At 37.1% G+C, this 24121-nt stretch overlaps 1 protein-coding gene across 4 annotated transcripts in view; it reads left to right on the top strand.

Moving 5' to 3' along the window:
• The window catches only part of LOC144288803 (uncharacterized), a 79892-nt gene that overhangs the window by 9770 nt on the left and 46001 nt on the right, over positions 1-24121 (top strand). For 2 of the 4 annotated variants that reach the window (XR_013356800.1, XM_077856653.1), the window contains exons 2-3: positions 3276-3349; positions 4654-4883. Coding sequence is in view for 2 of the 4 variants with exons in the window: in XM_077856653.1 (XP_077712779.1) it covers positions 3276-3349; positions 4654-4680 (101 nt within the window). In the remaining 2 variants the exon portion in view is untranslated. Of the gene's footprint in view, positions 1-3275; positions 3350-4653; positions 4884-24121 lie in introns of those variants that run through there. The other 2 variants (XR_013356799.1, XM_077856654.1) reach the window with 1 other exon arrangement.

Below are 24121 nucleotides of genomic sequence, written 5' to 3' on the forward strand. Positions count from 1 at the left end.
GACTAAAAGGTAACAATATTCACAGATGCCTAAATTAATGCTTCAGTGAAAAATATAATTAGCACAAGATTTGAAAATATGTCTCCTTTGGCAAATGTCTTCAGAGAGTAATCAGTGCTGTAGACTGATGTAGTGGAAAGAGCACTGGGCAAGTCGCCAAAATCTTTGAATTCAAGTCTGTTACTCTAACACTCGCTAGTTCTGTGACCTTGGATGAGAAATTTCTAAAATCTTTGAAACACAGTATTGTGGATGCCGCCAACTGGCAACTGTTCTCCACTTTGTCATAGTGTGCATTTCTTTCTGTACTGCAGAGTCCCCAGATTTCTGTGCAATTGAAGTTGCAGATGCAAATTAGGTTCAGCCAATTAGATGCACTTGTTGAGATTTGGAAGGCAGAAGTCAAGTGAAGGTCATTTTCCTGCTGCTTGCTTTGTTTTCTGCCAATAAGCGAGATTGTGAAGGCATGATCTTTGTGTGATAGCTTCCTGCATCCAAGTTCTTGTTTCATGGGATTCAAGAGGCTGTTGCGGTGGCCACAGTGGGGGTTTCTTGATTCCCTACTTGTAGCTACAGTGGTGTGTTTCTGAACTCAATAAATTCTGAGGTGACGTCTGGATTCTTTACCTTTCTGATTGAAGAAGGACTAGTAGCCCCCCTAATAGGTGACGTCTGCAGTGTTCTGGAAACGTTCCTCGATGTCCAGCCTAGAGCCTCTATCTCTAGCCTTTCCAATTATTTTGTAAGCTTTTAATTTCCTCCATTAAATTTCTGTCTACTTTAAGTACCTGGACCTTAATCTGTTTCCTGAACTGAACCCTACTTGATAAATACATAAACAAATTTCATTCATACCATGTGGGTGGTTGAGAAGACCAAACCGTACCACCTAAGTCTATTTATAGCTATTTCCTCTTTTTGAAAGATGGGTAGTCATGATATGACAATAGCTGTTAAAATTTTCTCATGGTATTTCCCTGTCATTAATTTTACTTGGGTAATATTGGTCTAAACACATTTTTTGAAGTATTGGTCCTGTTCGGCAAATGACAGAAAAAAAAAATTGTCTACTTAGTAAGTAGCTAATATTATAAATTTCTAGTTCCTAAGACTGTCCATGAGTTTGAATGGTGGCTTTCTTATAACTGAAAATTAATATTTTGACTTTAATTTTATATTTTCCTGTTAATGTTACATTTTTATGATGGTAATAATTAGAAGCACTATGGCTAATTCCAAAAATGGAAATGTACTGATAGACATAACTCCAAGTCTGTCAAGATTTTGAGCAGATTTGAAAAAGCTCTGCTCTGTGTTCTCATACTTTTAAAGGAATAAAATAAAATACAAATGAATAAAATTCTTTTTTAGCATTTTTTTTTTCAGAAACATTTGTTGTGTATACGGAGCCAAGACATAGTTTACCTTTAAACCAGTTCATGTGCCCAGCCACCATTAAGGCACCAATTCTCTTCAAATCAATTTCTTGACTTTACTTCTCTGCTGTCCAGTTTCAGCCTGGTTCCCGACTCTTGACTCCATTTCTATTTGTATCTTTTTCTGTACACTTTAGACTTACAATGAGTTTTTTATTTTGCCTTTTCCAAAAGGTCTTATTCCATTGGCTTTTTTTTTTTTCCTGAGACTTTCTTAGAATATATACATCATAGGGATGCCTGTGTGGCTCAGCCATTGAGCATCTGCCTTTAGCTCACAGCGTGATCCAGGATCAAGTCCCACGTTAGGCTCCTTGTGCGGAGCCTGCTTCATCCTCTGCCTATGTCTCTGCCTCTCTCTCTCTCTCTCTCTCTCTCTCTGTCTCTCATGAATAAATAAATAAAATAAAATAAAGAGAAGATATACATCATATATATCATGATACATAGAGAGTCTTATTATATTGGCCTTAATCGGTGTTGGTCCCCTCAGGACTTTAATCCATTTGGATCTCATCATGATAAAGATCCTCTAGTTCTCCTCAATAGGTGAATTAAAAAAACAAGAGAATTACACTGAATACTCATTACTTTCTTATATAATTTTAAATATTGGACAGAATAAACTACATTGAATTTTCTAGTGCTCTGTGAATAAAAGCCTATTTATTTCCACGTCTATAAAATTCCATCATATAACCCTATATTCATGATTAAATCATTCCTTTAATAGCAATTCTGACCTTAATTAGTTTCTAATTTTACCCTTAATTAGTTCCTAAGTTTTAGATTTATCTAAGAAATCAGCATCTCCTCTTAAATACTACCATGAACTTCATTCTGAAAATAGTTTGTTCTGAATATGTACTCCACTTCCTTTCTCAAGAGCCTATAATTTCTCCTTTTCCATCAAATCAATTTTAAATAGCCATCCTAAGAAGCCTCATCAACTAATCTAACTTTACTTTCTTATCTAATTATATCTTCCCCATTCCCTAATACATGCCCTCCACTTCAATCAGACCAATTGTTTAATGATTTCCTGAATATGACAAATTTATACTTCTCTCTTCAGCATCATGTTTAGTTGGAAAACCTACTCTCCACATACTAAAACTGAACCCACTAATTTCATAAAGTACTGGCTTGTGCCATGTGTTCTTCACATTAACTTATATTGGATCTTGTATTATTTATGATTTTTGTTATTAGTAAGCCATATTTCATGCAATTGAAGAACGTGCTGGTGAAATGTTAAGTGCTTAATCAATATGTATTTAATTGAGTTGAATTTATATACTTAATATAATATAGCCTGGACATTAGTTTTTAAGATTTTATTAATTTATTTTAGAGAGAGAGAGAGCAGAGGAGGGGTAGAGGGACAGAGAATCTGAAGCTGACTTAGTCCTTAGTATGGAGCTTGACATGGGGCTCCATCCCACACATGTGAGATCACCACCTGAGCTGAAACCAGGAGTCTAATGGTTAACAGATTGAGCCACCCAAGCATCCCTAGCCTGGACATTTTATTGACATTAAACATCCTAATAATTATAGTCATTTTTTTTATCTTAGTGTAGTCACTTGCTAGTTTTCTCTTCTACAGTGCCTCTTTTTTTCAGGTGTCAGTAATAAGTTTGGTATATTACTTATAATTCAAGATGATCTAGAGGTAGTTTATATGCTGAAGACAGATAATTTCATTAATTGTACAGTATAATATTCATTCAATAGTTATAAAGGATGCATTCCTTCAACAAATATTCAGGAATCTGCAATGTGCCAAGCAATGGAGATAGTATAAAGAATAAGACATAATCCTTGTCTTGCTTTCAGAACATGTCCTGGGCATGCAGGGTGAGCAGAGTGAACAGGATGTACCATGGAGTGTGATGAACTTGAAGATTATGGTAAGTGCAATGTACTCTGAAAGCGCAGAAAAGCACATCTAACCTCAGGCATTCTGAAATGACAAGGTCAACCCTGAAGAGTAGGCATTATCCCAGCAGACAGGCCTTGAGGAAATCAGAGGAAACCCAGGCCAGGGTCTAAAGGTGCAGAAAGAAAGAAATTCTTGGTTGACATGGGAAGTTTAAAGATTTAGGGAAAATCACTTAATGAAACTTTTCTGCTGGTATATTTAGTTCTGATTCAGATTTCCTATGATCTAAGTCATTTCTTAAAACTAACAAAATTACCTCAAACCAAAAGAACATGCTGGGAATAAACATTTTAAAAATAATATTGCATAAACAATTATTATTCATAAAACATTAGCAAGGGGAAAGTTCTTTTCCTTTGGTGTCAGGTCACATTTCTAAAGAGCTTTTGCAGAGGGAGTGTTCTCAGGAGAAGGAAATGTGAGAAGTGGGAGAAGATAGGAGCTAAGTAGGCATGTGAAACAGCTGGAGCCCAGCTTTAGCTTGGTCCAAGGGCAACTCTGGAGCATGAATTGCATCCAGAGCTGGTGGGACCTTGAGGCAAGAGGTCTGGCTTGTGTTAGGGAAGAGGGAAGGAAGGATAACCTCATGGATGCAGGATACAGAGACTTCCACAGAGCAGAGAGAAATCTTATGGAAAATGGGGAAGCTGTGAGCCTCGTTAGCCAAGATGCACAGCATCTGGGGAATGGGTGCAGGTGGGTGCAGAATGTGGTAAAGAGAATTTGGGCAGGGAACTAACAGGACCTTCTAAACCATAGTTACTCCATTTTAGGGATTTTAAATTCCAAAGAAAAAATACTTGTTCAATTGTCTACTATAGTTTCAAGTATTGTGAAACTTAATTGGCTTTGTTGATTTTTAGAAAAGTAAGTAACTTAGAGAATAAAGAAGTTACATACTATCCATGTAGCCTATGACACATCCGTGTGACATAATGAATTTGGTTTTAGTGAGATTGCAGCCATTTCTTTGAAGTTTTATTATATACTAGAAAACTGCACCAACAGACGTTTGCCATTAGTTTGGAAAATAATAGTCACATTATGATGTTGTTTTATTGTTTTGTTTTGTTTTAGGCAAAGCCTCAGTTTCTTTTGGTTTTTCTTCCTATGATTTTTCTTTCTTTTTCATATTTGTTCTATTTCCGCTTTTTTTTTTCATTCCCGTCTCTCTTTTTTCTTTTATTTTTCTCTCTCTCCCTCCCTCTCTTGCCATCTTTTTCTCTCTCCCTTCCTTCTACCCTTCCTCCCTTTTTTTCTTTCTTTTCCCAGTGTTGTGAACTGCCCATCACAGGATAACTACAGCTCAACTTGGAACTCAGAAGAAACAAATTATTTCAGGAAACTGAGTGTGCTTATTTTTGTTGCTTTTTGTTTTTCACTATTAATTCACTTAAAACTTTGTGAACCATTTTTGGTTCACTTTGTAGTCTTCTCTGGATTTTAATCTTTGGCATTCACTTCCAAAGTATGGCCCAATAAATAGAATAACATTAATTTTATTTCTTTGTCGTTAAACTTTGGAGAGTCTAAATAATGTACTTTGAAATGACATTCCTGAGAAAGAAGTCCTTTAGAGACCTCACAACCTAGAAAGCAAGGATTTCCTAAAACTGTTGTACTTAGCTAAGTTATTTATCTATTTTTGTATGAAGTCAACTTGTCATCAAAACAAAATTAATATTGCATTATTTTTTGGTCAAGGACACATTAAACATTTAGAGCAGCATGCCCAACTTTCAGAGATGTAGAACCATAAACAATTAGTTGCATATACTTCTTATGACATAAGGTGACTTTCATGATGTGCAGTGCTACTCTTTAACATTAAATGCTCATCACTATGTACTGCACCTAGGAAAAGATTATATACCAACATAATTTAGTTCTCATAATTTAAGACTGGTTTTGCCTCTAGATAGTGCTTTTGTTGATGGTTATATGAAACTCTGACATAATGGCGATTGCACTGTAGTTTTTAAATATCTGTTGTGTAGTTTTTTATGTAGCAACCAAAATATTAATGACAAGGGCAATTCAGTAATTGGTTTACTTAGTTGTTGGATGGGGTGCTGTGCCTAACCCTAGGCCTTGTTATTGTGGTGTTACATTTATATTAATACAAACTGCATTGTCTTCCTTTTGATACATAAGCTCTATAAGAAGTATTTTGATAAAGTTTTAACACATTTGCATTCACTCTCCATATAGCTTGCATAAACTGTATATTATTTATGTAAATTTTCAATCCTCAAAATGAATAATGTCTACCTTTTCCATTCAGTTCTTTTTTTTTTTTAAGAAAATTAGTGTTTACCAAATATAGGCCCTGTGCATTTTATATGCTTTCTTCCACTTTATCTTACAATAATCCTATGAATCAGGTGCTTTAAAAAAAATGAACTAAAATTCACATGCCATAAAAGTCACCATTTTAGGGTGTGTAACTGTTTTTCAGTGTATTCATGAAGTTATGAAACCATCAATATTATCTAATTCCAGAACATTTTCATCACCCTACCACCACCACCACCACCCCAAAAAAACCCTGTAGTCATTCACTGTCACTGTCTATTGCTCTCTCACCAGCCCTTAGAAAAACCACTAATCTACTTTCTGTTTCTAGAGCTTTGTTTGTTCTGGACATCTCATATAAATGAAATCATACAATATACGTTCTTTTGGATTACTTTCACTTCCTGTAATGTTTTCAAGGTTCACCTATGTGGCAGTATTTATCGGTATTTCTTTCTTTATTATAGCTGAATGACATATCGCTGTATTGACAGATCACATTTTGTCTACCCATTCATCAGTCGATGGACAATTGGGTTGTTTCCACTTCTGACTATCTTGAATGATGCTACGATGAACATTCATGTCCAAGTGTTTGTGTGGACATGTTTTCATTTCTCTTGGGTATACATCTAGAAGTACAATTGCTGGGACATATGGTGACTTTATATTGGGCTCTTTGAGGAACTGCCAGACTCTTCCCCAGTGGCTGCAACATGTTGCATTGTCACCAGCAAGGTCTGAGGCTTTCACTATCTCCATATCATGTCATACTTGTTCTTCTTTTTTATAAGTCATCTTAGTAGCCACTTGATTATGGTTTTGGTTTTCATTTCTGTAATAACTAATGATTTGTGCATCTTTTCATATGTTTATTGGGTATCTATAGATTTTCTTTGGAGAAATACCTATTGAAATCCATTCATTTCTCGTTAGGTTGTTTTAATGTGTTGTAAGAGTTATTTATATATTGTGACTTCTAGATTCTTATCAGGTATATGAGTTGTATATATTCTCTTCCATTCTGTATGTTATCGTTTTTCTTGACAGTGACTTTTGATGCACAAAGTTTCTAATTTTGATGAAGTCCTATTAGTCTCTGTTTTCTTTTTGCTGCTTGTGCTTTTGGTGTCACATCTAAGAAATCATAACCAGATCTGAGGTCGGAAAGATTTGTCTGTACATTTTCTTTGGAGAGTTTTATAGTGTTAGTTATTACATTTGAAATTTGATTGACTTTAAGTTAATTTTTGTACACAATATGAGGTAGAGTCCAGCTTCATTCTTTTACATCTATATATCCAGGTATCCTAGCACTTTTGTTGAAAAAACTAGGGGCACCTGGGTGGCTCAGTCACTTAAACAGCTAATTCTTGATTTCAGCTCAGGGCATGGACTCTGGGTCCTGAGATTGAGCCCCATGGCAGGATCCACACTGGTTGTGGAGCCAGCTTCGGATTCTCTCTCCTTCTCCCCATCCCCCACTCCTCTTCTCTTTCTCTCTCTCTAAAAAGAAAGAAGGAAGGAAGGAAGGCAGGAAGGAAGGAAGGCAGGAAGGGAGGAAGGGTGGGAGGAAAGGAGGGAAGAAGGAAAGAAAGAAAGAAAGAAAGAAAGAAAGAAAGAAAGAAAGAAAGAAGAAAGAAAGAAAGAAAGAAAGACAAAGACTGTTCTTTTCTCCTATTGATTGTGTGAGCACTTTCCCTCAAATACTAATCATTATCTTCTTTTTAAACAGACTTTCATAGGCTTTTTTATATAACTCCCAAGTCATCTCTTATTTATTTTTTTAGAGGGGGAGAGGCAGAGGGAGTGGGAGAGAGAGAATCTTAAGCAAACTCCATACTCAGTGCAGAGCCTGATGTGGGGCTCCATCTCACGACCCTAAAATCATGACCTGAGCCAAAATCAAGGGTCTGTCACTTAACCAACTGAGACAGGGGACCCAGGTGCCCCTTCCTTTATATTTTATTTTGCATTTTTGAAATCTCATTTCTTGCACAAAATGATTCTTTTCTTTTTTTTAAAGATTTTATTTGTTTGTTTATTTATTTATTTATTTATTTATTTATTTATTTATTCAGAGAGAGAGAGAGAGACAGGCAGAGACAGGCAGAGGGAGAAGCAGGCTCCATGCAGGGAGCCCAACATGGGACTGGATCCCTGGTCTCCAGGATCACACCCCAGGCTGCAGGCAGCGCTATACCACTGCGCCACCGGAGCAGTCCCACAAAATGATTCTTATGTCAAGTAATTAAGCTAGAAAATATCACCTTATTCATATCTTCTTATAATAATTTTCTCTTCAGATTTGTCACAGCTTGTCAAAAGTTAAAGACAAACGTCAAGAAGAAATGCAACACGAATTTTACAAAATAAATACATTTTGGAGCATTTACATTAATATTTAAAATCATTTAAATTATAATGTGTATAGGGAAAATGGCCATATCAAAGTTATATTCTGTTGAGGTTTCCTCTCTAATAGAGATGTTCAACCTCAAAGGCTGATAAAAGACTATATACCATTCATTATAGAAACATTTTTTGAATACTTGCCATCAGACTGATTGAATGTAATTCATGAGTGAATACCGGCCATTATCACTGATACCAGGAAAACTAAAGCTTTTCTCATCTAGGATTTATCTAGGAATGGAGAAAGATCAGTAACCACCTGATAACACATCGAAGCCTTATGGTAGGGGTGTGTTGTTATAGGAGAACAAGGAACAACTAATTTTGTGTCAGGACTCCCTGACTTAGATGACACAAATTGAATAGATCTTGTAAATAAACTCTTCTAGAAAGAGGAAAAGGCAAATGATTTCCAGCCTACTGGATGACATATTCAAAGCAGAGACATATGAGAGAGGAACATGAGGTATGGAGACAAGGACCAGTAGTTTTGTATGACTAGATGCTAGAATGTATCTGGGAAATATGCTGGCAACGGAGGACCGACAGATTGTGGTCAAATTATAAACTTGGGTTCCCCAATGGGGACTTGATCCTCTAGGCCATTGGAAATCATGAGAGGTTTTAAGTAGGAGATGGTCTAGTTTTTATCACAGTTTATATGTTATTGTAGTGAGCTTCTTCCAACACTAACCTTCTATTATACTATAAGAGAGACAATATAATGCAGTAGTCAAAAATTTGGACCCCAGGGACAGAACTGCCAATTTAAATTGACTCTTCTCAACTGTACAGTTTATGCAGTTTTAAGTAGGTCACGTAATCTCAATGAAACCCTGTGTCCTTTTCTGTAAACCTCACAGATTTGTTGGGAGAATTAAATAATACAGGTAAGTTATTTAGCACAGCTCCTGGAACATATGACATGCTCAGTAAATGATAGTCATATAAAAATGTCTTTGAAGTCTGTCTTGCCTTTCCAATGACAATGCAGTTAGTAGGTCATTAATCAAAATTCTAGGATGACATAATGAGTTTAAGGGTTTAGTCCAGTAGCATTTGGAAATACAAGTCTAGAGTGTAAGAGTGAGTTTGGGCATGACTGTTATTGACTAGAAATCAGGCTATCACCCAAACAGAAATAGGGTATGAAGCTCTGCTAGTTGTAGAGCTTCGAAAGAGAGAGAAAAAAATAGAGAATATTTTCATAGTTTTTTTTTTTAAGAGAGAGAGAGAGAGAGAGAGAGAGAGAGGCAGACACACAGGCAGAGGGAGAAGCAGGCTCCATGCAGGGAGCCTGATGTGGGACTTGATCCCAGGACTCCAGGCTCACAACCTGAGCCAAACGCAGGCTCTAAACCACTGAGCCACCCAGGCATCCCAATATTTTCATAGTTTAGGAGTATGCAACCTTCATACAATTAAGAAAACTCTGCTCTTAAAAAAAAAAAAAACAAGGAAAGAAAACTCTGCTCTTTTCCAAGGAGGATATGCACATACATAGAATATTTTGTATGGAGTTTTAGGGGTTCATGGACACCATAAGCTCATTCCAAGAACCCCTGATTTAAGAATATGGAAATATTAAAAAATAAAAATATAAGACTTGAAAAAAGATAAAGAAAAAATCCCGAATAGAATATATAAAACTTAGACTGTTTTTATGGTTACAAACCTAGGACCTTTGATGGTGAAATGGTCTAGGAAATCAAGAACAATCATTGTTCAGCATTGGGATCAGATCCTTATTCATCCATATAACCAAGTTCAAACCAAGTATCTGGCAATCTTAAATTGGGCAAGGAAAAGCCTCTTGTAAGTGACAATTTTATGGTTAAACATTTTATGGATTTCCTTCAAGTACATTAGTCAATACTGAAGAGTAGACATCAGACAAAGTATATTGTATCCATATTGTTTTCAAATGCATGTTTCTCATCACCACCAAAATGGCAAGCCCCCCCGCCAAGAAAAAAATAGGCAAGCCCGTAGAATTCCCAGAGAATGATGTTGTTTTCTAATTCTCATGTTTATGGGAAAATAGTATTTAGACATAGTGGTAGATATAGATATAGTGGTAGGAAAAATCTTCCTTAAATTATGTGTTTGGTTTTTTTCTAATTTAAACACATTTTCCATGTTTTGTAGTATCAATCTCTTTATCTCTTTTATAAAAAGGAAATAAAAGTTGAAAGCTCCTAGAATTATATTTCTAACTAGGTCCTATTGATAAAGTGAGTTTATTCTTATTGATTCATTGAATTCTTGTCATCACTTTGAACCAGAATGCTTTGGTAGTTAATAAGTTTAATCCATTGTGGGAATTATTCATCTTATTTTAACTGGTAGTAATCATGAGGATTAATCATGAGACCTGATTTTTGTTCTATGCTTTATAAACAACTAAAACTAATTAATCTAGGAAGCAAGGCTGAGGGTAGAAGGGCAGGCTAGAGGCAGTAGGTGTTTTCTTGAGTATTTCAATAATTATGCAATCATTTATTAAAAACCTACTGTATCTGAGGAAATATGTTAGGTACTAAGAAAACAAAGATAAACACAAGACTTTTCCTTTCTTCCAAAGCTCAATCTTCATCTAATTGAAGAGTCAACATATACATAATTATAATTCACAGAGGAGAATGAATTTAGCTTCCCTGGATTTGGGAGGGTTGGGATCATGCCATGGAAATCACAAAGAAAAGGTGACTCTGAGAAAATATTCCACGGATGAAATATGAATTTACCTGAAAGGTATGAAAGGGGAAAAACATTCCAGGTAAAGAGGACAGCATGTTCAAACGCAGGGTGGCATAAATAAGCATAATGTGTTTCTTGAATTACAAGGAGTTCACTGATGTTACAATGTAAAAAGTGGTAGAGAGGATAAATGGGCTGTCAAATATCCTGCATCTTATGAAAAAATTCCCATGAGTTTGTAAGCAGTTGCTTGAAAGCCAGAATTGATTAATCAGCTTTCTGAAGCTGTATCTTGATCATATGAAAGTTTGCTGTGATTAATTTGTGATGTTTGAGCTTCAGCTTATGATCTAGATAGGGAAGTCTTTCTTATAAAAAATCTTTACTTAGTCTGGGGAAACCATTGGCAAATGAAAGTGGAAAAATTGACAGAGCAGAGCATAAGAGCCTTACAAACTATAGCAAAGCTTTTCTGTGCCTAAGAGGTCCATGGATTTTCTTATAATAAGGCTATTTTTTTAGAGCAGTTTTAGTTCACAGGACCATAAACTTTTTCACTAAGTAATTCATATTAATGAATATGATATTGTACAAACTTTATTTGGAAAATAACTGGTAGCAATTTGAAAATGAACAGGAAGAAAATAAGACCAGTTAGGAAGTTATTATAATGCAAAAATGAAGGCCTGACCTAAGAGAAAGGAAAAAACAGGATGGATTTGACAAGCATTTTTCATAGGTAAATAGTATTTGATACTTGACAGATGTGGAGAGATAAGTTTTCTAGGATAACTTCCATGTTTCCTTCTTAGTAATTGGACAGGTAGTGATGCCATTAATGATATGGGGAATTAAAGAGTGGGAGGCAGATGAATTTGATGTTGGACATCCTGAATAAAAATTGCAGGCTGGACATAAAAATAAAGATATCTTATAGGGAATTAGAAAATGTTTCTGAAGGCTAAGGAAAGAGGAATATGCCAGAGATACATAATTGGGTCAATAGACTATAGCTATCATATTTTGCAGGAGAGGTCCACTAAAGAAGTCAACTGGTCACTCAGACAAAGATTTATAGATTGGTTTTACTTTGCATTCACCGTCACAGATCACTTTTTTTATTTTTAACTATGGACAACTAGAAAATTTGTTATTGCTTCACAGTTTTTAAGACTCCCAAGAAGAAATAATTTACATAAATGATATAATTGCATCCTATCTTCAAGGAGTATTTTCCCTATTAAAGACTCCATTATAAGCTTGTGATTTTTTAGAAAAAAAATACTTTTCTAATCTTCAAAATGACTTATTTATAAGTTGAGCATGTTATTTCAATTCACATCACAGAGAAAAAGCTAAATACTTTGGAGAAATAAATTTGGCTGGATGATTTACCTACAGTATTTTCAGAGATGATGCCTTTTGTACTGACTATACACAGGTTGGGAATGACTAGGGAAATCCTAGCTCAGGGAATGAATGAACACCAACAGAGCCCAGATTCTTGGAGATATCCTAGGTCTATAATTTGGAGTTGGCTTTGTCTTTAAACCCTATAAAAGCATTTGATGTTTTAGGATGCAGAGGGGCCTGGTAAGGTTTTGGTCCTGTCCCAGTTAAGGCTAGGGTCACAGTGTCAGGCTTTTAGCGGTGTGGGTGGTTTTGGCAAGGTTGCCACAAATTCAACATGGGAAGGTTATGGGATTTGTGTATGTGTGTGGGAAGGAGGCATCAGTTCATCCTACAGTATGTTTAGGAACAGTGTCTTCTGATGCCAGTTTTAAATTCCCTTTTTGGGTAGGACTTGGTCACACTGAATAGGAAAATTCAGTGACAGTCCCTCAGTCTCATGAATCAACCCCTTCACCCTCCCACACCCACTGAAAACACGATGCATGTCATTGTACTCTGCAAAATGAATAGGAGGATAGAGGGAAGAGAATCTGGAAGATCCTGGGACTGCATGTGGTGCCTTGGCACAGACAACTGGGCTGTGTGTGAGTAGACAACACAGCTTGGGAGAGCCTGGGTGGAGGCTGCTATCAAATCCTGGAGTTTTCCATGGTAAAGTGTGTAGATAGTGCATTGGAGAAACAGTATTGGGTAAATATACAACTTCCTCTTCCTACAGGAGACCTTCAGGATGGCCTGAGACTGGGCCCCTAGTGCTCGCTCCCTTTCTCAAGGGTCCATGCTAGACTTTGGCTCCCAGGGCCCATACCTCACCTGTACAGCAGCTCTAAGGTATTTAGAAGTAAATATCTTTTCTAGGAAGGTCTACTTTCGACACACATGAACGCTGTAAACATGATCTGGAGAGGCCAGGGCAGCTTCTGGGCTTGTCCCAAGTACTACAATTTTTCTTTCCTTTTCTGGCAATATGTCCATACTTTATTCATGCATATACATTGGACAGTCTGCCAGTTGCAAACTCAGCATTGTGGGATAGAGATGCCAGCTCTACCAAACCTGGATTCAGGATGATGAGCAAGTAGTTTTGTTTTGTTTTGTTTTTATAAATTGAACAATGAGCACGACATTCTAGGAAGGTTCTTAGAATGTGAAACAACAAAAATAAGAACCCGTGGTTCTCAGAACATTTTTAGACAAAGTGTCAGAGGGATAAAAATGGAGCTGCTCTGGCTGATTTAAACCTGACTGCCCAATGTGGCTAACAAGTGGTCTTCTGTAAACATTTGGTTTTTACTAGAGCATCTTTTGGAAATAATGACCTATCTGGAAGTACACCATTCTCACCCTACTGCCATTGAAGGGCTCAGGTCTTCACACTTCACTATTTCCTCCTCCAGGGGTGCACTAGGACTGCCTTGGACCAACCTCTGTGAGCTGGTTATACACCACTTCCCAATTTTGTGTTCAGTTATGTCATATTGATAGCTTGAAATCAGCCACAGTGGGTGTATTTATATCATAGAAATAAGCAAGCATTACAAATTAGAGCTCTCCTTCCCCCAGAGACCTCTAATCTCTCTCCCTGACTTCTCTCTCTCTTTCTGTCTTTCCCCACCCCACCACTTTTTGGTTCTAGAAATATAGGACAAAGTAGCAAATGCTTACTTCTGCACCCATGACTGACCATATCCTTTCTCTAGATTCATTTTTCCCCCCCTTCGGTAGTACTACCACCAGGTGGATTCCAGTGATGTCTTACTCTTTCTGCTTGTGACTAAGGAGAAATTCTTTTATTGAGTGAGTTCTGCAGATTTCTCTCATCTTTTTTCTTTTTTGATTGAGTATGCAGAAACTATTTTTTCTTCTCATCTACTGTTTCTATGAACAAGGAGCATCATCTGAGCAACTCTCCTGGATTCCTGCTCTGCTTTTTTTTTTTAATTATTTAAATTCAATTAATTAACATATAATATATTTTTAGTCTCAGAGGTGGAGGTCAGTGATTTAGCGGTCTTATATAACACCCAGTGCTTATTACATCAAGTGCCCTCCTTAATGTCCATTACCCAGTTGCCCCTCCTCCTCATCCCCCTCCCCTCTGGTGACCCTCAGTTTGTTTCCTATAGTTAAGAGTCTTACGGTTTGTCTCTCTCTCTCTGATTTCATCTTATTTTACTTTTCCCTCTCTTCACCTATGCTCCTCTGCTTTCTTACTTAAATTCCATGTATGAGTGAAATCATATGATATGCTCTGCCTCTTTTTCACTCTTAGTAAAAGATGGAAAATGAGTTATATGACAACATAACATATATTGACCCATGTTTCACAAAGAGGCAAAGTACTAGGAAACTTCCTTCTTTTTTCCTCTCTCTGCCCTGGACCAATGAGAGGAAACATTTCTGGGACAATCTGTTCTTTATACCTAAACATGAGCTTCTTGGGCTGTCCCAAAACCAAGCTAGGGAAGGTTGGAGGGAAGAGAGTTGGCAAGCTGTTTTGCTGAGGTTGTAAAGTTATGTTCCTCAATTGATTTATCAAGCACGTAACTGACATTTAGATATATATTTGTCTTCTGCATCTTCCTTCTTAGTTAGTTCTAAACACAGGAAGGAAAGAATTAAAAATTTTAAATAACCCCCTGAAAGCCCAACAAATTTTACATAATTTGAGACTTCTCAAATATCACTTCCTCAGTGTGAAGACTTCCGTAGGCAAACCAGCCAAATCTTTCCTTCCTGTTCAACTATTAAAGCATTTACTTTGAATCACTCACCTCGCACTCGTGATATACTATTTTATTCATGCATGCATGCACCTTATCCCTTAAGTAGAAATGGATCCAATGTTTCCGCTCATGCCTCTAGAAGAACACATGAGTAATTATTAAAATGGCCATGTCAAGAAAGGCTAAGAACAGTGTGGAGAGAGAGACTTATTTTCAGTATCCTTTTGAAAATTCTGGAGTTTGCATCTCACATTATCTTTTCAAAACTACGTTAAGAGACTAAACCCTCAAACTAATAAAAAATAATATAAAACAAAACTTTATTATTATTAATCTTCTAAGTCTACAAGTTTTGTTTGCTTACTAGAAACTACGTATCTATATCATATCAGTCCAGCCACATTTGGAATTGTCTTATGGGACCACACTTTACTTGTTATACCTTGGACTTTTCCTGGGAAGCAATTTTAGAACTAAATACATTCTGTTTAATGACTCTGCATTTTTCTGAGGAACTGGTATTTTTTCAATAGTCCATAGCTTGAAATTTACCCCCAGAACTCTGAACCAGAAAAAAAAAATTCTCCAGGATTCCTGGGTGGCTCAGAGGTTGAACGTCTGCCTTTGGCTTAGGGCATGATCCTGGGATCCCGGATCGAGTCCGGCATCAGGCTCCTTGTGGGAAGCCTGCTTCTCCCTCTGCCTGTGTCTCTGCCTCTCTGCCTGCCTCTCTCTCTCTCTTTCCTCGTGTCTCTCATGGATAAATAAATAAAATCTTAAAAAAAAATTTCCTCCTTTTGAACAATATGATTCAAGTTATAAGAATCATTTATCACATTAAATTAAAAAAAAAAAGTTATACAGACTGTAGTCAAGCGAAAACCTGTGCCTTAGCCCAATATGGAAAGCAGGTGAACATGGAGCTGCTCTCATTGACTCACAGTTAAAAAACCCAGGTTCTGACTACTTGTCCTTAACCTTCCTTGGGGAGTACTAATTTGATAGTCATTGTTATAAACAGTGAAAGTGAAATAATCATCATGTTTCCTTTTTTCCCTTATGAAGTGAGAAGCTTGGAACCAAGGTTTGTGGCTTTTTACATACATTTCCTAGTATGAGATCTCTTGATCTCTTGATCACTGCCACTAAGAACTGAACTTGGAGTTCCCAGGGGAAGGCCAGCTGGAGGAGAGTTTAGGGGCATATAGAGGCAAAGCCCCCAGCCCAGAACTGCTAGTCCCTGCCCCTGCGGGCTGTGATGAAGCAGGGTTTGACCTAGCTAAATGAGGGGTGCCTTTTAATGTATGTGAGTCCTTCATAACCGCTAGGTGAGACTCTGTACTGTGCAGTCTATGAAGTCTAGGATCAAAATTTTTTTGCAGCCTAGGATCTCCTAATTTACTTCCTAAACTATGTTAGTCTCCAAATTGTTCTAGGTAGCCTTCTCTGTTTGTTGTATTCACTTTGGCTTTGGCTGCTGATTTCAAATCAACAGGCACTGTGTTTAGATGAAGATCACTTTTAGTATTCTATAACCTGTTGAGCCTCTGGTCAGCTATAAGAGGGGGCAGAGGTAAATTGATTGAAGATACTGGGTCAGGTTTAGGTAAAGGGACTGGAAGTAAGTCTTCTGGAGCCCACACGATGTGTTTTGCAAAGTTGGGTTTGGTTAGGATAATATCCATTTTAATGTGACTGAACTGCCTTAGCTGTGACCTTGGATCCTGGAGCATTATGCCAGGGGAAGAATCCAAAGGTATTAAGAAAGCTTTCTCTCTCAATTCTCTTTCTGTATCTTCATCATCATCATCTCCTCTTTTGTGTTTGACAGGGCGAGCATTTGCATGATGTGAATCAAACTTTGTTCCACCAACAAAAGATCCTACATGAATGCTTCCATTCCCTCTTAATCTCCTGGGATCCCATGCAAGTCTGAGATCCAGTGGGGTAGACTCAGAAGATTTTCTCATGTCTTGCCTTAGGATAATCCTAAATCTAGGGTCAACAACTTGGTTTCCCTTGCTTTTCTCTTTAGCAAGTCTTGGATCAGTAGGAATGCTGAGCTCTGTGGAAGGCCTCTATCCTCTCTCGTTTGTTTTTCTGTAATTATTTCAATTAGTTTGTCTGTGGTTAGAGTTAAAATACCTCAAATCCATTAGATTGATTGTATATACATTAATCTGGTTATTTATTACCTCAACTTGAAGGAAATTGACTGAATTAGTTTCTTTAACAGAGACTTTTTTATCCTCCATAGCAAGTTTCTACAAAGCACATGCTAGGAGGTAACTAGGTCAGGATTTAGGGCATACAGACCTCTATACATCTCCAATAGTCTCAGTTGGACTCTGATATCCAAAATGAAAATAAAATAATGTGATAGATTATATAGTTAAAATACACGATTGTTTGTGAATTCTGTATATGTGGGACAAAAATAAATTGGTGATTGTGTGTATTTTTTAAAAATACATTTTGAGGAAAACATTTGCCCACACCACTTACTATACTCAAAACCAACAGATGACTCATATAACCTGAAGCTCATAAAACTAACAACAGATAAACCTATTTAAGATTATGGATTGTGACTCCCTGACAGCTGGAGAATGATTTAGTACAACAGTTGCTAAATACAGTAGCTACCTTTTCCATATCAACATTGTAACAATTGGCAGTGAAGCATGGGCTCAGGAAATTGGCAATGTCATGTCCCAAAGCTAGGTTTGTTAAGGTCTCCTAAGTGATATTAGAACAAATAAAAGCCAACCTGAAAATTCATCTGTATGACAGCTAACTCTGGAACTTTCCAGTTCTCTGTAAATTTACAGTAAGTACTGATTTGAGAGGAGAGAAAAAAAAAATCTCGCCAGCCTTAATGAAAATTCAATTCAACTATTTTTTTGAGAACCTAACATTTGCTAGACACCATATTAAGACGTTCAAGGTTTACAGGATGAGCAGGACATTTAGATAATATGTAGACTGTCCATAGGAAGATAAGAAAAAAAAAATAAGGAAAAAAAAAGCAGAATATCAGAATTCAGGCAGTTATTTTAGCATTGTTCCTTATCCTCTTTCTACTTTCATGCTGCTCCTCGAGCACATGCTTAAGGATCAGACCTGTGGTCCTTCTCTGGATTTCAACTCTCCTCAGCTGAAGTTACTGTTATTTAAGCACCCACTGAAGCACAGATGCTAAATTCTGACCTTTAGAACCTACTTTAAGAAGTAGAATTAGAGGACCAGGTACATAACCAGACTAAAAAGCTGTCCTCCCTTGTAACCAGTTCAGATATACTTGAGGAACCATTCCTTACTCTCTGGCTTTCTACTGTGGGATACAGAAAACTTTGAAGCACTGTTGACCAATCAGAATTTAAGAACTAAAATTCAAGAATCCTAGGTTCCCCAAATTAGATTCATCATGATCCTGGATTCATCACTACTTCCATCATCAGTTCACATATTGAGGATTTAAGGTAGTGGTCAAGGTCTCCCAACTAAGATAGATTCCAGTACTCACATCTTTAAGTATTCCTAGAGCCTAGAAACAAATAACACAACAGTATATTCCTTAGTATGCCTATTTTTTTCACTGGTGAAACAAACATGTACACTGTGGCTTGCACTATTAGACTGAAATAGAATGTGCATTTCTAAGGCTAACAGAGTATTTAGCACTGGTAACATTCTAAAGAAAATTTTCATTATTTGTATAACATGGCCCGTTTTTAAATTGTAATAAATAGTGTTTTTGCCAGCTATCTCATAGAGCAAGGAAACAGAAGGATATTGGAACATGAATCTTTGCTTATTTTAGGATTGAGAGCTCTAGAAGGAAGCATCATTTCCATGATATTGGGACTAGTTTGTTCTAATTTCATAGCTTCAAACTTGTTTGCTTTAAAAAAAAAAAAAAAGATTTTATTATACAAGAGACACACAGAGAGAGGCAGAGACACAGGCAGAGGGAGAAGCAGGCTCCATGCAGGAAGCGTGATGGGGGACTCATCGGGATGATCCCCGGGATCATGCACTGGGACAAAGGCAGACGCTCAACCACTGAGCCACCCAGGCGTCCCGAAACTTGTTTGTTTTTAATCAGATAAAAACTAATTATCCTTTATCTTTATATGTATTAATGCACATACTGAGACAGCTTGCCATCCTGTACTTCTTCAAGGGGTGGTCTGCTGGTCACCAATCTGTCGAGGAGATTGTAAGCTCCCTCAGGGAAAAGATCCTATTGGCAGTGCTCAGTTCATTATTATCAGTGTCTAGCACAGAGTCTGGTTCAGACTGGGCACCCAATAAATGCATGTTGAAGAAACACTTTGAGTTAGAAATGAAAAATACGGCTGCTGAGAATTAAGGAGAAAATGAAGAATTTTAAGTTGTCAAAACAAAACTGAACATAGTAAGATCATGTTGTAACATAAAATTAATGTTATTGTATTATTGTAGTTAACATTTATTGGCTGCTTACTAGGTGCCAAACACTGTACTAAGTACTTTTTAAAAAATTTAATCCTCATAACAAATCTGTGAAGCAGCTGTTATTATTGGCCACAATTTTACCTATGAGGAAACAAGCCTTTGAGAGCTTAACTAACATTATTTTGATCTCACTACCAACAGGTAGTGGAACTTCAGTGGTAATATTAATACCACATGCTTCCACAGAACTCTGAACTTCCCTTATCATGATGCTCCTCACATTTCTACACAACTGCCTATGTAGTATCTCTGTCTTCCCCACTCGAGGAAGGCAGAGTGTGGTCTATCATACTTAACATTTTATTCTCAGAACCAAAGTACCAGGAGCCCAGTAGTAGTGGCTCAATAATATTTGTCAAATAAATGAAACCGTAGTTGAAGAATCAACAGACTCATGGAACAATAGGACTTAAAAATTATAGAGAAAAATCATAGATTACTAACATTCTTCAAAGGTTACAATGTAGATGTCTATTCCCTGAGATGGTTTCCTACACTCAGCTTTTAAGAAAGATCACAGGGGGGAAATCCATAGAGTAATACATATATATGGCACAGAAGCTGGCCTTGCTGAGCAGAGCAGCCAAGTCTGTGTTGTTCAAAGTAGTGCAGCATGAAGAGAAGTAACTGGCAATATCTCAAAATGATAACTCAAGATAATGAATTAATAGTTCTTACAAGTGAGGATGACCTTGGCATCAGGACATTATTAAATAAACTATCATTGTGAGGGGATGTTTTTCTCCACCTTCTCTATTCCACTGGAGTTGTTTCCAACCCAAATAAGAACAAATAGGCTGATTTCTGCTGTACTGATCCTCCCCTTTTTTGTAATAGAGAAGTTAATTGCATGGAGTTTAAATTAGAAAGAAACCAGGTTAGAGGCAAGTGAAGACTAGCAGTTCCACCAAGTAGAACTGCTTAACATACTCAGAAACACCAAATACACATAATTCAGTCAAAACTGGCGCTGAGGTGGTTTTTTGTTTTGTTTTGTTTTGTTTGTACAATTTAAAAGTAAGGTTTGTCTGGAAGAAGATTAACCAGGGGATGATGGTGGGGAGGTGGATGGATGAATTCAGATAATGGCAGCAGGCAGAGATACACAAGCAGTCACTAAGAAACACAAGAAATAATCAAGGCAATTTCATAATTCTTCAAATATGTCTTTAAAGTGGGAGCAAAAATAACCATTTCTGAAGCACAAAAGCTTAGACTGTTTTAGTTTTTGTTTTTGTTTTTTTTTGTTTGTTTTGTTTTGTTTTGTTTGTTTTGTTTTTAATGGTGTATGGAAAGAGCCACAATTTAGTTAGGGGAATGAGGCTAGGTTTTAGATACGTTAAATTAGGATGGGGCAAAATATAAGAGAAGACCAAGATTTGAGGGTCATTGCCTGGATGCCATAAGGCCATCCATTAGGTAAATTGGTCTCAAGAGGAAAGTAAGAATACCAGTGAACTTCAGGAATACCCACAGAAAATGGACCTAAAGATGAAGTATAATTAGAGGGATGGTCAGGGGTGGTCAGGAATTTTGTTGTTTTAGGATTATGGAGTTCAAGTGATGAAAGAATTTTAAGATGGGCAATAGTCAAACTTGTTTAATATGACAAAGGAATCAAGAAGGAGAAGATTAAGAAAGGACATCTGAATTTGTCTAGAAGCAAAGTCCCTAAAACACAGAATATTTATTGGTTTATGGAAAGCAGCCAAAAAACAAATGAAGGGGTGAGAGGTAAAGGGAGATGGTACCCACACACTACTCCTGTAAGGGCTTTGAGTATAAAAGGAAGGAAAGAAGTATAATGGTGGGAAATGTTAGGGGCATTAGGTTAACAAAATAAAAGGACACTGATGTAATAAAGATGAATCTAATCTTCCTGAATTCTGAGCTACTCCCTCAAAGTAAATTAGTAGCCTTGGGAGGCTCATTAACTCTGTGAGGGCACCAGGGTATTGTTCGCTGCATTGTATTGCAGCGCCTGACAAAGCGGAGAGGTTATTATTCATAGCTTTAGGAAAAGCACTTCCTGTCACATTGGAGAGACTCCCCAGGAAATAAAGATACCATTATAAGAAACAGAAGGAGCAGTGTCTGCCTTACTAGAAGAAAGATAAATTTTCAGATAACTGTCAAAATCTTTCACAATTAATGCACCAAGATCAGATTTTAAACCGCTGGACTCCTGCTGTATCATCTTCACATCTCAATTTTTTCACCTGTGAAAGGAGTTTGGAGTTGATGATCTATAAAAAAATAATAATAAAAACTCTTTAGCTTTCAAAATCTATATTCTTTGATTCTTTTCCTTCTCAGACACCATTACCTGTAAACAGAAAAAGGGTATCCATAATACAAAATGCCAAGACATAATGAAGAATGAACACAGGGAGCTTCCCTCTTTTTCTCTTCTTTCTTATCTTATCTCTTCAACCTTATCAAAGTGTGCCCCCTTTGACTTAAAAAAATGCATCTTGAAAGCTTCATGCATTATGGATCTTATGAATGCTAAAAGATATGAACATTACTACAAAGTGGTCAACTTTTTACACATTTTATATATCCTGGTTCCTAGGATTCTTATAAGTATTATTACTATCAGCCATAATGTCAGAAAAATTGTAATAATAAAACTTGCCATGATGATGTTAATTTCTTTGACATAATTACATTTTGCAAACCAAGTATGTATCATTAAAATTGATTTTCTCCTCTGTACGTTTCTGACATTCAGGTTTAACTTGGAAGAATAGGAGAATTCTACTGCCTCCCATCCTTATATTGTGCAGACTTTTAAGGATGCATATTGTAAATGTTGGAGCCTAAAATATGCAATGTTTCAATTTACAACACATTTATTAAAAGCCTATCACTGTGAGAGATTTCGGAGATATCAAAATGAAGTTGGGTAGCTATCTATAGGAGCTAAGTATCTAATGGGAAAGAATGGCCCTATTTAAAACTTGCATTCAGATACCAACATATAGCTTAACATGTGCTTTCTTTTTTTTTTTTTTTTTTTTTGAGTCTTTATTTGAGAGAGAGAGAGTGAGAGAGCCTAAGCAAGAGGAACAGCAGAAGGAGAGGGAGAAGCAGACTCCCCACTGAGCAGGGAGCCCCATGTTGGGTTCTATCCCAGGACCCAGAGATCATGACCTGAGCTGAAGGCAGACCCTTAACCAACTGAGGTACCCAGGCGCCCCTTTAAAAATGTGCTCTCATCATCATTCTCATTTGCACCTGACAGCCACCCTGGAAGGTAAGCGTCCAACTTAGTTTCCTACCTTACATATTACGGCATTAAGGAAAAGAAAGGCAAAGGGACTTATCCCAAATCAATGATATTAGTGGGTTCTGAACTGAAACTGGAATCTTCCCTTTCAAATATCGAACTCTCTCCTACATATGGAAGCAGCTGGATGTAAGAAATGTTTGGACACTTAGACTAGTTGTTTTGGGGGTATAGCAGCAGAGGAGCATTACTGCAGGAGATCATGCCTGAAAGTTCACTAGGAACCACATATTAGAGGAGTTGACATCTCAATCCTAAGAAGCTAGGTGTTATTATTTTTGTATTGGGAGCTAATTGAAGTCTTTTGAGTAGTGGAAAGACAAGGTCAGATCTGTGTTGAGGAAAAGAGCCTGATGGCCACAGGTAGGCTCCTGAGGGGCACAAGAACATGGAAACGTGGAAGGCAGCTCTGACCACTTGATCCAGGAGGGGGACAGGCAGCCCACTGACCTGCTTAGAGGAAGTGGAACTGAGAAGGAGGGTATTGATTTTACACATGGTTTCTGTCACATGAGATATATGCAACTTGGGATTTAGAAGGATGTTAGCAGGCTTAGGTTCAGGCCACATGTCACAGTACCACTTTCCAGTCTCTAAAAAAAAATATTTAATCTCTCAAACTATTTACTGTACAAAGTAGGGGATTTATAGATCACTTTCTGTTACCAGCATCTACCTAATGATTTCAAGTAATTCACTTGGTCATCCAGCTTAAGTAAGGCTGTATTCCTAATTTTTTCTTCCTGACAATCTTCCTAAACTCTCTCTATACCAGGTCAGGGTATGAAACTGGCTTTTGGGTTTGATTTCTATCATTTCAGTCTCATCACAGTTTATGAGTCCTTCAAAATAGAATTGGTATTTGAGAATCCACATCTGCAATGAAACGCCAGGACACCTGCACCCCGATGTTTATAGCAGCAATGTCCACAATAGCCAAAGTGTGGCCTCGGTGTCCATTGAAAGATGAATGGATAAAGAAGATGTGGTTTATGTATACAGTGGAATATTACTCAGCCATTAGAAATGACAAATACCCACCATTTGCTTCAATGTGGATGGAACTGGAGGGTATTATGCTGAGTGAAGTAAGTCAATCGGAGAAGGACAAACATTGTATGGTCTCATTCATTTGGGGAATATAAATAATAGTGAAAGGGAATATAAGGGAAGGGAGAAGAAATGTGTGGGAAATATCAGAAAGGGAGACAGAACATAAAGACTGCTAACTCTGGGAAACGAACTAGGGGTGGTGGAAGGGGAGGAGGGCGGGGGGTGGGAGTGAATGGGTGACGGGCACTGAGAGGGACACTTGACAGGATGAGCACTGGGTGTTATTCTGTATGTTGGCAAATTGAACACCAATAAAAAAATAAATTTATTATAAAAAAAGAGAGAG

Source organism: Canis aureus, chromosome 18, assembly GCF_053574225.1.
Source record: "Canis aureus isolate CA01 chromosome 18, VMU_Caureus_v.1.0, whole genome shotgun sequence".
Taxonomy (NCBI): domain Eukaryota; kingdom Metazoa; phylum Chordata; class Mammalia; order Carnivora; family Canidae; genus Canis; species Canis aureus.